Source organism: Microtus oregoni, unplaced genomic scaffold (assembly GCF_018167655.1).
Source record: "Microtus oregoni isolate MIOR12 unplaced genomic scaffold, Mior012 000034F_ref0000314, whole genome shotgun sequence".
Classification (NCBI taxonomy): Eukaryota; Metazoa; Chordata; class Mammalia; order Rodentia; family Cricetidae; genus Microtus; species Microtus oregoni.
In genome coordinates, this window is record NW_024543093.1 from 10,529,380 (window position 1) to 10,541,935 (window position 12,556).

The 12,556-nt window shown below is 50.8% G+C and overlaps 1 protein-coding gene across 7 annotated transcripts in view; it reads right to left on the reverse strand.

Annotated features, from left to right (window-relative positions):
• Nucleotides 1-9,133: 9,133 nt before the first annotated feature.
• Nucleotides 9,134-12,556, reverse strand: part of Colec11 (collectin subfamily member 11) — a 34,793-nt gene continuing 31,370 nt past the window's right edge. For 5 of the 7 annotated variants that reach the window (XM_041630358.1, XM_041630355.1, XM_041630354.1 and 2 more), the window contains 3 exons: nucleotides 11,310-11,363; nucleotides 10,197-10,292; nucleotides 9,134-10,023 (listed from right to left, as the gene is read on the reverse strand). In XM_041630358.1, the coding sequence (XP_041486292.1) occupies nucleotides 9,614-10,023; nucleotides 10,197-10,292; nucleotides 11,310-11,363 (560 nt within the window). In that variant the 3' untranslated portion in view covers nucleotides 9,134-9,613. The remainder of the gene's footprint in view (nucleotides 10,024-10,196; nucleotides 10,293-11,309; nucleotides 11,364-12,556) is intronic. The other 2 variants (XM_041630360.1, XM_041630359.1) reach the window with 1 other exon arrangement.

Consider the following 12,556-nt stretch of genomic DNA (forward strand, 5'->3'; position numbering starts at 1 on the left):
TCCTGTCTCCTGAGCTGAACTTCATGGTAGGGGTCACATGTAGCCAATGGTCACGTGCTTAAGTACAGAGTCTCCATCCTTCTCCATCTGTAGGGAGTAAAGGAGAAAAAAAAGCAGGTTGATACAAGGAGTTCTGGAACCAGACTAGAGCAGTCATGGGACAGTCCCAGTGTCCCCTCTGTCGTCTCTCACTTTCCGGGAGACAAAGGTTCAACTGCCTATATGGAGAAGCAGGAGTCCTCGGGGAAGGCCCCGCCCAATAACCACACAGCACTGGCTGGAGGGGTCAAGCCTCTCACCGGGCAAGTAGAATGCTGGCAAAGGTCTCCTCTTCAAATTAACAGCCTGTCACCTGTCCCACTATGGAGGCACCAGCTAACAGTCCCCTTCTACAGACTTCAGACTTAGAGAGAGCCTGGAGCCATTGCTCAGGCCATATCCACCGCCATCCTTCTGGGGCCAGCTCTGAGAGGCTAGTGATTTCCCAGATCCTATTCCTGTGGCTAAGCAATTCTGGGAGCCTTCCCTTCCTCTGAGAGTCTTATAAGCCTACTATGCTGCACGTTTAACCTACCATCATCCAGCATGACTGGGATGCAAAGCCAAAGTGAGCAGGCAGACCTCAAGAGGACCCAGTGCTGGGTGACCCTTCCTAACACCAGACCAAACAAGCAACTCCACGCTAGTCTAGTTTAGTAATCCAGCGAGTTCACTGTGAGTCCTTTACAGAGTATAGGTGAAGGGTTTCTCACAGGAGCATGAGTCAAAGGCCGCTGCATCCAGTGGTGCGGAAACTTACCCCAGCCAAAAGATAACCCATGAAGTCGCTTTCCTGGGGCTCTCTGCAAGACTTGCAGCAGCTGCAGTCAGCTGGAGAGTCTCCACTCCCCAGCAGTCAGTACTGCTTAAGAAACTTGGGGAGAGGGCTGTGAATCCTGTAAACTTCAGGAGCTTCCTCAGAACTGTAAGTGGATTTTTTTGGTTTGTTTTGCTTTTCAGTTTTTGTGTATGAGTGTTTTGCCTGGGTGTATGTTAAATACACCATGCTTGTGCCTGGTGCCTGCGGACACCACAAGCAGATATCAGAGCCGCTGAAACTGGAGTCACAGGCATTTGTGAGCCACCATGTGTGTGTGCTAGGAACTGAACCTAGGTAGTGGGCACTCTACAAGAGCAAGAGGTGTTCTTAATGACTGAGCCCTCTCTCCCGCCCCAATTCATGAGTTTTACTCAAGTGTTGAGCCCTGTGAGTTTCGTTCATTTCCCTGAGGAGCCTCCCTCTAGGTAGGAATGTTTCAATATACAGAAAATAGCTACACAATACCCAGAGGACCCCCAAACCCTGCATAGCTCCACTGCCTAAATTCTTACTATTTTTTTTCGAGACAAGGTTTCTCTGTGGTTTTGGAGCCTGTCCTGGAACTAGCTCTTGTAGACCAGGCTGGTCTCGAACTCACAGAGATCCGCCTGCCTCTGCCTCCCAAGTGCTGGGATTAAAGGCGTGCGCCACCACCGCCCAGCCACTGCCTAAATTCTTGTGCCATTCTAAGCATGACCTGAATCTAAAAAGAAGGGACGTCTAGATAAGAGGATATATGACAACAATGTCATACCCAGACCAAGCTATGAAAATCTAAGACTTCCGGAACAGAGATTCATCCCCAGCCCCCAGCTCCTCTCCCTTCTCCCCTTCTGATGATCACCTGAAGGTGAATGTCCAGAAAATGAGCTTTGACCTATACAAGAATGGGCCAGGCAGCCTGGATTCCACCCTCCACAGTGAGAAATGCCCCTCTGCAAGAACAGCCAGCGTGACCCCTACAGGACATCACAAAGGTGACAGTGGGCAGTGTCTGGAGCTGGTGATAAAGTCATTGCTTCTGCCCCCTTCCCGTGTGTGGCAGGTTGCAATGATGGCCAAACAGCTCTACCGTCACTGCATCGAGGTGACTCTTTTGCATAGAATGTTGCTCGATGGCCCTATGCAGAGACAAGGCTCAGAGGCTGCAGAGATCCACACGCCAAGGCTCAGAGGCTGCAGAGATCCGCACGCCAAGGCTCAGAGGCTGCAGAGATCCGCACACCAAGGCTCAGAGGCTGCAGAGATCCGCACACCAAGGCTCAGAGGCTGCAGAGATCCGCACACCAAGGCTCAGAGGCTGCAGAGATCCACACGCCAAGGCTCAGAGGCTGCAGAGATCCGCACACCAAGGCTCAGAGGCTGCAGAGATCCGCACACCAAGGCTCAGAGGCTGCAGAGATCCACACGCCAAGGCTCAGAGGCGGTCTCCTCACAACAGCAGCATCTGCACACAAGCAAGTTGACACGGAGGCTGACTGACTGGCCCTGGCTAAGGTTTCAGGTCAGAACGCAGTCCTAGCTGAGCTCATGATTAATCTCAGGTGTGTCCCTGAACCAGAATCACCCAGCTTGGCTGCTCCAAATTCTCAAGTCATGGGAACTATCTGTGATAATAGATATTGATCGTGTGGTCTTGTGGCACACCTGGGCAGAGCTATTGCACATAGAGAAGCCTGGTGGGGCATGAGGGTGGAACGTGTGAGGATTGTATGGACAGCTGCAGTCAGAGGTGTGAAGAAGAGACAGTAAACAAGATAGGTTGAGACCAGCTCAGCACTGTCACTGCTGACAAAGGAAATAGAGGTGTCCTCAAGGTGCCCAAGCAGAAGGAAGTGTCTCCAGTGTGGCTGGCAGTACAAGACCTGTAGTTGGTTTCTTTTTAATCTTTGGCTTTTTGCTCTTTGAGGGGTCTGCCACCCAGCTCCCCCCAAAAAAAATCACACAGAGGTTATTCTTACTTACGAATGCCCAGCCTTAGCCTGGCTTGTTTCTAGCCAGCTTTTCTTAAATTATCCCATCTACCTTTTGCCTCTTCTGGGCTTTTTACCTTTATTTCTGTATGCCTTTCTTTACCTCTTACTCTGTGGCCTGCTGTGTAGCTGGCTGCCTGGTCCCTGATGTCCTCCTCTCCTCCTTTTCCCATTCCGTGATCGCCTCTTTCTCTCCTTCCATTTATTCTCTCTGCCTGCCAGCTCCACCTATCCTTTCTCCTGCCTTGCTATTGGCTGTTGAGCTCTTTATTAGACCAATCCGGTGTTTTAGATAGGCAAGTAACATCGCCTAACAGAGTTAAATGTAACATAAAAGAATGCAGCACACCTTTGCACCATTAAACAAATATTCCACAGCATAAACAAATGCAACACATCTTTAACTAATATTCTACAATATGCCCCAAATGCTTGAGCACAAAGAAGGGTATATGAGAAACAATGGCCCCTGGTGTGTCCTTCGTGCCTCGATCTCCCATCACCCCCCCCCCGCCCCAATGTGAGTGCATTACCATGCTGGACACACTCAGAGACTAGGCAGGAAGCCACCACAGCCCCTGGGTTCCTGGACCACTATACTCTCTTCCTTTGGTTTCGTACACATCCAATCCGTCCCCAGGTACCAGCATTGCCTTCCTCCCTCCTCCCCAGAGTCGGCCATGGTGGACATCTATCTTCATCCCAGCCACATCTGTCTTCCTTCACATGTAAGTCACAGTGTAAACGTAGCAGCCACCCTTTCCATCCTCAGCAATGGGATCCAAGTCCTCGAGCACAGAGCCTATTTCCCAAACCCTCTACTCCGGTCTCACCCAATGCTGTCACAGAATGTGATGGAGCAGGGCTGTTTCCGTCTGAATTCAGGTATTAGGGACCACGTGTGTACTGACTCTCAATGTCAAGACCTTCCTGTGGCCCTGCACACATGCCCAGGCCAGGTTCTAAAGGAGGACAAAGGCACCAAGCAAGCTTTTCTTAAGCCTTCCTAAGCTAGACCAACCTTTCCAGCAGCTGATAGACACAAGCACACACGCGCGTGCGTGCACACACACACACACACACAAGCAGAGAATGCAGGACCACTAACTGACCTTCATCCCCACCTCTGGTCCACAGAACTACAGGAGATCACCTGCTGACCTCCATCTCAACCCCTGGATCACAAAATCTCAATTTAGGGCTAAAATAAACGGCTCTTGTTCAAAGTCACAACAGGGGCTTAAGTAATGACACCATCAATAAAGCCCTTGCTTTGGTTCAAGCCCCAGAACTTTTCTGCTTTTTCATCCAAGACCTAGAAAGATGTCTTATTGGCTAAGAGTGCTTGCTACTCTTGTAGAGGACCCAGGTTTGGCTCCCAGCACCCACATCAAGCAGCTTGAAGCCACCTATAATTTCAACTCCAGAGGATCTGGCACTCTCTTCTGGTTTCCATACACACCTGCACACAAGTGAGGCACATACACATACTTAGGCACACACTCATATACATACAATTTAAAAATCTTTTTTTCAAAGCCAAGTGGGATGGTACTTGTAATTATCTTTGGCTACTCCAGAAAAATGGGAGACCATGCAAAAAAAAGTGAACAGCACCTAAAGAATGGCACCCAAGGTGTTTCTGACAGAGAGAGAGAGAGAGAGAGAGAGAGAGAGAGAGAGAGAGAGAGAGAGAGAGAGAGAGAGAAGAAGAAGAAGAAGAAGAAGAAGAAGAAGAAGAAGGAGAGAAAGAGAGAGAGAGAAAGAAAGAAAGAAAGAAAGAAAGAAAGAAAGAAAGAAAGAAGGAAAGCAGCTTTGGAAGTAATATTACACAGTAAAACCTCATCTATATATAGTTATTGGATGTATAGACATCACCATCCGCTAGACACTCTCCTTCCAAAGCAGAAACTGGATAAAGCTTGCCTCCCAGGACCCCTTGTCTCCAGAGCACAGATGCATGCAGGCTGTCTTTTTTTGGATTTGTGCAGTGCATAACCCATGTAGACATCAAACCTGGCCCTGACCCCAGGCACCCAGACAGACAGATTTGCCTGCAGGCTCCGTGTGGGAAGGAAGTGATGTACAGGCACATCAGTCAGCCAGCTTCCATGGCAACAGCCTCAGCAGCCTGACAATAGCATCCACAGCCACAGTAGCAGAGGGATCCGCACAACCCATCTGCAATGTGATTCATGGGCTTTGCTCCCTCCACAACTGGTCCCCCGCCCCCAAGTTGTCCCTGTGACTTCCCGACAACAAATTCCTTTCTGTGACAGTTTACCAAAGAGCTCTTTCTACTTATAGTTTAAGAAGCTCCAGCTTTTAATTAGGTCTGTCGAAGTGCATTGGGTTGAGTCTGATGACCTGTTCAGTGATTAGTTGTTTTGTTTGTTTGATTGTGTTTTTAGCTTGAGTCAGGCTGGAGTTAACTGAGATCTCAGTTGAGAGATCGCCTCCATCAGACTGGCCTGTAGGCAGGTCTGTGGGGGCTTGTTCTTGGTTCCTGATGGATGTGGAAGGGGCCAGCACACTGTGAAGGTTGTGCAAGAAAGCAGGCTGAGCAAGCTGCAGGAAGCAAGCCAGAAATCAGCCCCCCTCCACAGCCTCTGTTTCAGTTCCTGCCTCCGGGTTCCTGGGTGAACCCTGGTTTCCCTTTGTGATGGGCTGTAACGTGTAAACCACACAGCCCTTTCTGTCTCAAGTTGGTTTTGGTCATGGTGCTATCACAGCTACAGAGAGGCCAGCGAGGACAGTGCACAGCTCAGCTTCCTCTGTCCACTTTCGCCTGTGAGGACACAATGAAGGGAGCTATTGGCAGGCTTCTTAGCCAACAGCCATCAGTCGCTGTGTGACATGTAGACAGAGGGGAGAGGCTGGAACAGCGAGGTGAATAGCTGCCCATGATCATGACTGGTAGAGCTGAGCCTGACAGAGCAGAAAAACCTTGCCTCCACCGCTCCCGGGATTTCAGCCTGGGTGGAAGTTTCCCCTGGCGCTTCAAGATGCTGGCCACCTACAGCTAGGCAGCAGTAACCAGAGCTTTCCTCTCCACCGTGTGCTTGCCCTGCCTAAATGGACACTAGGCTTGTGCAAACAACACACTGGGATGGTCCCTTGAGGGTGGGGAACCACCGGGGATATAGCTCGAGCTACTTTCCGAAGAAGGGCACCCGTGGCACCCGTGGCTTGGCCTCCCCTCCTGAGCTAGAGTTCTCCTCCCCCACCGCCCTGCCACTCTGTTCTGCCTCTCTCTCCCTCTGTCTCTTACTGATTCTTCCTCTTCCTCCCCCTCTCCCTGTCATTCTCCCTCTCTCTTCCACAAGCGCGCCCGCACACACACATGGGGAGAGGGAGGGAGGGAGGGAGAGAGAGAGAGAGAGAGAGAGAGAGAGAGAGAGAGAGAGAGAGAGAGAGACTGAGATCGGAGAATCCTTGCTAGCGCCAGAACACTCCCTACGCCCACCCCCCAGCAAACCTCACTTTGGCTGCCTCCATCTTTCCCACTGGGTGGCAGTGTGGCACCATGGATTGACACCCCTGACCCACGGCCCCAGGCTGTCACTCGGCTCATCCATCTCAGCCTGTGTTCCACAGAGGGCTCTAAAGAGGACACCCACGCCAGCTTTTCGGTCACGCCTCACTGCGGCACCTAATGAATCTCAGCTCTCGCCTGAGCCGCAGCCGCAGCCCTGCTGCGCAGCCAGCCCCGCCCCCATCCACCCCCGGATCTCAGGAAGGGATTTCAGGACAAAGGTCTGGGGAATTCAGGACAGAGGTCTGGCAGGGTGCCCAAGGGTTTGCACCCGATCTGATTTGCTTCAAAACAGTAATCGTAATGAGAATGTCCGTAACCAGGTACAAATAATTGTTAGAAGGCCGTCGCCATGTTTTATATTAACACAGATTTGCCTGAATGGAGTTTAACGGGGGAAACTACACGGCACCTGGCGCTTCTAACCTCCCATGAGGTGGGAGGCAGTGTGCAGAGCTCTGGTCCACCCTCCCTTCCAATAAAGGTAAAGTTGCGATGTCAGGGCTGGGAATGGAACACATCCTAGACCCGTGGTCTCACCCTTCCTAATGCTCCGACCCTTTAATACAGCCCCTTATGTTGTGGTGTCCCCCAGGTGTAAAATTATTCCGTTACTACTTCATAACTGTTACAAATCATCGTGTAAATATCGGATGTGCAGGATGTCGAGAAGCTCTCTCCTAGATGATGCTGAGTGCCCATGACTGGGACAAGACTGTACTAGGTTGTCATCGCCACTGACTCTCAATGGGTGTTCCATGTGTCTTTGGTGTTAAGTACTCAGTACTCAGTCGTGCTGGGTACTCCACCCGCATTATCCCGTGGTGTCCTCATAATGCCTTTGAATGAAGGAATCCTACGCCTCACGAGGTTAGGGGACTCAAATTCCCACCATGTGTAAAAGGCTCATCCCAGCTTGGGATGTGTCTGGGCCGGTTGCTGTGGGCACACAGCTGCTTCCACAAGTTCATTTCTGGAGGACAGGGGGCCCCTGTTGGAGAGGGGAAGCGTTGGAGGAAAGGGAGGGCAGCATAGATTCCACGGCCTAGGATGAGTTAGACTCTCCAGGCAACCCACAGTGTATGGTGAGCTAAGCTAGCAGACTTCCCTGCTGACTTTCTGCCTGCTTCTGTGGCAACACTTGTTCTCTCTGAAGGACCCCCAGGTTCACCTAGCCTCCAGGATAGGTGGGCAAGGCAGACATTTCATGGGCAGCAGACGCCACTGAAGAGCAGGGAGATGCTAGCATGGCTCATGTGCCTGATACAGACACCTCCTTTGTGCAAGGGTGTAAGTGACCCTAAAACAGCCATATTGAAAGGTGTGCACCCAGAATGGATGATGGGGTCCCTTTCTCCTAGTCCTTTCCCAGTCCATATAATCTAGCGCCTCCCTGAGGCCCTAAGACCACCTGTAGTTAGGACGGCGTTGCGTGCAACTGACCGGACACAGAGGTTGGATACTCAGGCCAATGAGAGGGCTTGTCAACAGTCGACCAGCCAAGCCGTGATTGTGCTTTTGCAATTAGTCACTAGACTTATGAAGGATGAAGCTCGTTCTGCTCAGTAGACAGTCCTATACGACATCATGGTGCCTGAAGAAGCTCCCAGGGAAGTTTCCAAAAACTTACGGCAACAACTGTGAGAACCTGAGGTGCCCCCTTCCAAGCCGCCAGGTCAGCCTGCCCAGGTTCACGGATACTGACAAGAGCCACAAGACTCCTGGAGACAAAGGGCTTCATCATTCATTGCAACACCATCCTTACAGCAGATGACACACAGGAGGGCTGACCCTAGGGACCTGGATCCACCGTAACAAGAAACAACACACCTACCTTTGCCTCCTTTGGGACACTGTAGAGCAGGAACACCTGTTCACCAGCCCTGAGCATCACGCAATCTTTCTTCTGAGGCTGAAGCCAGGGTGGGATCCACGGGTGATGCCAATTGCATTTTCCAGGTTAGCTCACTATGGCTGGCATCCTTCATGGGGCCATCTAAGACTGAGGTAAAGCCTGTGCGCAACTCTGGGTTTGGTGTCCAGGAAGCTCAGCCCTGTCCTCCTCCCCTGCACTGACCTCCACACACACCAATCAAAGAAAATTATCCAGAGCACAGGGCAGTCAGGACCCCCCTAGAAATGCATAGCAAGTGCCCCGGGGTGCTGTTGCCATAACGCATTCTTTTCCTGGTCCCTAGCGGGGTTGCATGTGATGTTATGTTTCCTTGGGAAGAGTTGATTGCTCTTTTCTAAAGATTCTAACATATAGAAAGGGGAAAGCGAGGGTTGTTACTTCAAGCCCCGCCCCCCCAGCTCCAGTCCCTAGTGTCCCATGTGTAGGCTAGAGCTGGTGACAGACCTAAGAAGCAGAACACAGCAAACACAGGACTGTGGCCTCAAGACCAAGTTAGAAAGAGTGTGACTTTGGTCTGGGGGATGGGGGAGGACCTCGTTTTGGTCCCTCCCCTAATGAAGCTACTGTCATGTTGAGCTGTGCCTTAGAGGGACCTTCAGTTAGCAAGGAATGTGGTATCCCACCAGTCAGTGATAAACCAAGGCCTCCTTCCTTCTCTACACCAAATATACAGCAAGTGATTGGGTTCTCACTGTGACAAACTTGCTGAACCTCATGTGACTCTTCCCTGACCTATAAACACCTTATGTTAATAAACACTCTAAGTCACTCTCTTTCAGGGTGGTTTGCTCCACAGCAAGAGATAACACAGCTACTGAAGAAACTAGACCAGAAAGCATCACTCACTGCATAGCAAAATTCAGAGGATTTATTTGTGTTCCTGGAGTATGGGTTTGGAGCAGAGCAGCAGTGTTCTTACGTGGATAATAGTGAAAGGAACCTAGGTGTTAGAGTAACTTACAGAAATATCGGTCGCCACCAAATGGTGCCTTTTGTATACTTTAAAAGGTGGTGGTAACTCCTGCCCCCACGGTCAGTTTGCACACAACCGCTGAAACCTTTACAATGCTTTGTGGCTGGACCGAGACAAGAGCTTCACTGCATCCTTCTAGGTGGTGCCTCGGCTTGGACACAGGATAAACATTACCTATTCAGAACAGCACTGGGAAACAAGGGTCCCCCCTCCTATGGTTCAAACAGCCTTTTGGTCAATGAGGCTCTGAATTTCCATGTGGAAAGAAACTGGCAGACACGGTGACGGATGCTCAGGGGTAGCTTATACCCGCTGGGGTTCCGACGGCTGTCCCCCCTGAGCTACAGCCTGCCAGCCCTCACAAGTTCTCCTTGTCAAACTCGCACATGAAGTACATGGTGATGTGGCAGGCTACATCATTCCAGCCCCCTGAGGCCACCATCTCTACACAGTCCTCCTCGTCGTAGGCATTGTTGGGCTCTCCACTGCGCCACTTGTTAAAAGTCTGCATGGGGGAGCGGTCCGAGTACACGAAGGCGCCTTCTCTCTCCAGGTCATTGATGCCTATGAAGACGCGGGCTAGGCCAGCCTGTGCCAGGTAGGAAGCCATAAGGCCATTGGCTGCCTCGTCCTTGGGCATGCTCAATGTGCCTCCCCGGCCTTGGCAGGACAGCTGGGCATCTGCATACCGCTTCTCCTCCTTCACCAGCAGGTAGATCTTGCTCTCAGTCTCACGCACGCCGGCAACAACTGCAGGGGAGGGCAGTGCTGAAAGGCCAGCACTTGCATTTCTATAAACACACTCAATGCATGCCACCACACCACGGCCACAGGCACGGTAGCGGTGGGCGCTGAGCAGCAAATGGAAGCCACCGCTGTCCAGCTCTGGGGAGAAGCGGGGAGGGAAGAGCAGGGGAGGGGAAGGCCTCGGTCCAACGTACCATTTTTTATGAATTTCAGCTCGGTTGTCAGTTGAGTGACCTGGTTGTCCATCTCCCCGATAGCCTTCCGCAGCTGGCTGCACTCACATGGGATGCCTGCAAGAGCAGCCCGTGATACAGGGGACTGGTTCTAGGAAAGATGGGTACAGACAGGCAGACAGACACACACACACACACACACCAGATGCATACGCCACAGAGAAAAGGACCAGAAAATGAGCATCCTGACATCTAAGGCTGTATACCTGTGCCTACTACACAGTGTGTCCCAAGGAGTTTCACTAGGGTTGTACACAAGGGTAGTATGGGTACCTTACCCTTATTAACTATGCTGCTTTTGTTGTTTCGTTTGTTTGCTTTGAGATGGGATCCCACATAGCACAGCTTTGTCACCAAGGATGACCTTGAACTTCCGATCCCCCCCTGCCTTTACCTCATGACTGATGGGATTATAGGTGTGCACCGCTATAGTGGTATGGTATTTGTGTTTTAATACATAAAGCTTGCCTGAAGATCAGAGTGCAAAGCAGTCATACTAGTCAGCCTCACAGGCCAGGCAGTGGTGGCACACACCTTTAATCCCAGCAGCCACACTAGTCAGCCATAGAGGCTGGGCGGTGGTGGTTCCTGCCTTTGATCCCAGCACTAGAGAGGATGGGAGAAGACAGGTCTCGTGGTCAGTCTCAGTCTGAGGATTCATGGAGGCAGGATCACCATTTTGGTCTGAGGTAGAGGTAAGAACCAGTGGCTGGCCACTTTGCTTTTCTGATCTTCAGGCAAGCTTTATACCCCAATATCTGTCTCTGGGTTTTGAAACCCAGGGCTTCATGTAGCCACATGTAGCTTCTTTTTAATTTATTATTATTATTTAGAATCATTTAATTTTAGGTGTATGGTTGTTTTGCCTACATGTATGTCTGTGAACCATGTGTGTCTACAGTGACCCCAGAGGCTAGAAGAGGACATCTGATCCCTTAGAACTGGAGTTACAATGAGCTGCTATGCGGTTGCTATGTGGTTGCTAGGAACGAAACCCAGATCTTCTGGAGGCACAGCCAGCGGTCTCCACTTCTAGACCATCGCTCCAGCCCCGTGGTTTATGAATTGTCATACCAGGTTCTCCACTGGGACCAGGAGGTCCGATGTCACCAGAGTCTCCTTTTTCACCTGGGTGATTAAAAGAAAAAGTAAAGTTACCATCCAGAGGGGAGACGCCCTTTGAGTTAAAATGTGTCAAGTTAAAAATCTTATTTGTTGAAGCTGAGGATGTAGTTCAGTGGTAGAGTTGGATGAGGCTCTGGGTTCCTTCCCCATCGCTCCCCGTCGCCATGTTCTATGGACAGCTCTCCAGGCTGTTTATAAACATGGGCATGTATTGGGGGAGCACCTGGTGACTTACTTGACGTCAGCTCTGGGGAGCCCAGTGCCCTTCACTGAATGTTTTACAGACAACATTGTACAGATTACTGAATACCAAGAGCAAATGACAGCAGGCCAGCTCAATAGGAAAATCCAGATGGACATAAGAAGGGAGGTGGGGTGAGTTTAGCAAAAACCTGATCCAGGAAGGATAGACAGCATTGATAATCCCAAGCTGTAACCAAAGTTGCTCTGGATCCATTCCAGGCAGTGTAGTGTCACAGAGGTGCCCAGACACTAGGACCCTGCCCACTCTCCTGGTAGGCAGGGCAAACCTCCTAACCCCTTGCCTTCAATCTCCTCAACACACACACATGCACACATGCACGCATGCATGAACACACACGAAAACCTTATAGAACACAATGACAGCAACAAAGCTGCACAGCCTCTGTGAGATCAAGCTATTGTGTGTGGGTGTGTGTGTGTGTGTGTGTGTGTGTGTACACGTCAATCATTTTGGAATCCCTAATACATTGTCTCTCTTGCTCAGAGGACAGAGTCATCTCCGTGGAGGGCTGTGAGTTCCACGTCGGCAGATTCGCAGTCTGTTCACGTAAAGAGGGAAGCATTTAAGCAGCCCCTGCCCAACTCATTCCTCTGTGTTCTGTCAGGTGTTTGAAGACCTCCAGAATCTCAGCCTGGCCAGGACCCAAGAGAATGTCCCTGGAAACAAAGCCAATCGAATAATCAAAGCCGATTGAGGGTGGTCCTGGTCTTCACACGAGACTTGGAAAGCTGCCCAGCACACATGCTGTGTAGAAAAGAATATGCACTCCTTCTGTCTTCCCCTCGCTCGTTACAGCACTGGTCACAACAGCCAATGGGGACAGATGGCCTGAGTACCCACAGGCAGGGAGATTGTAGCTTAGAACTCAGTCCTCTGGGCAAATCATCCACAGTCTTCATAATGCCAGTTGTGCCATTAGAGGCCACTTGCA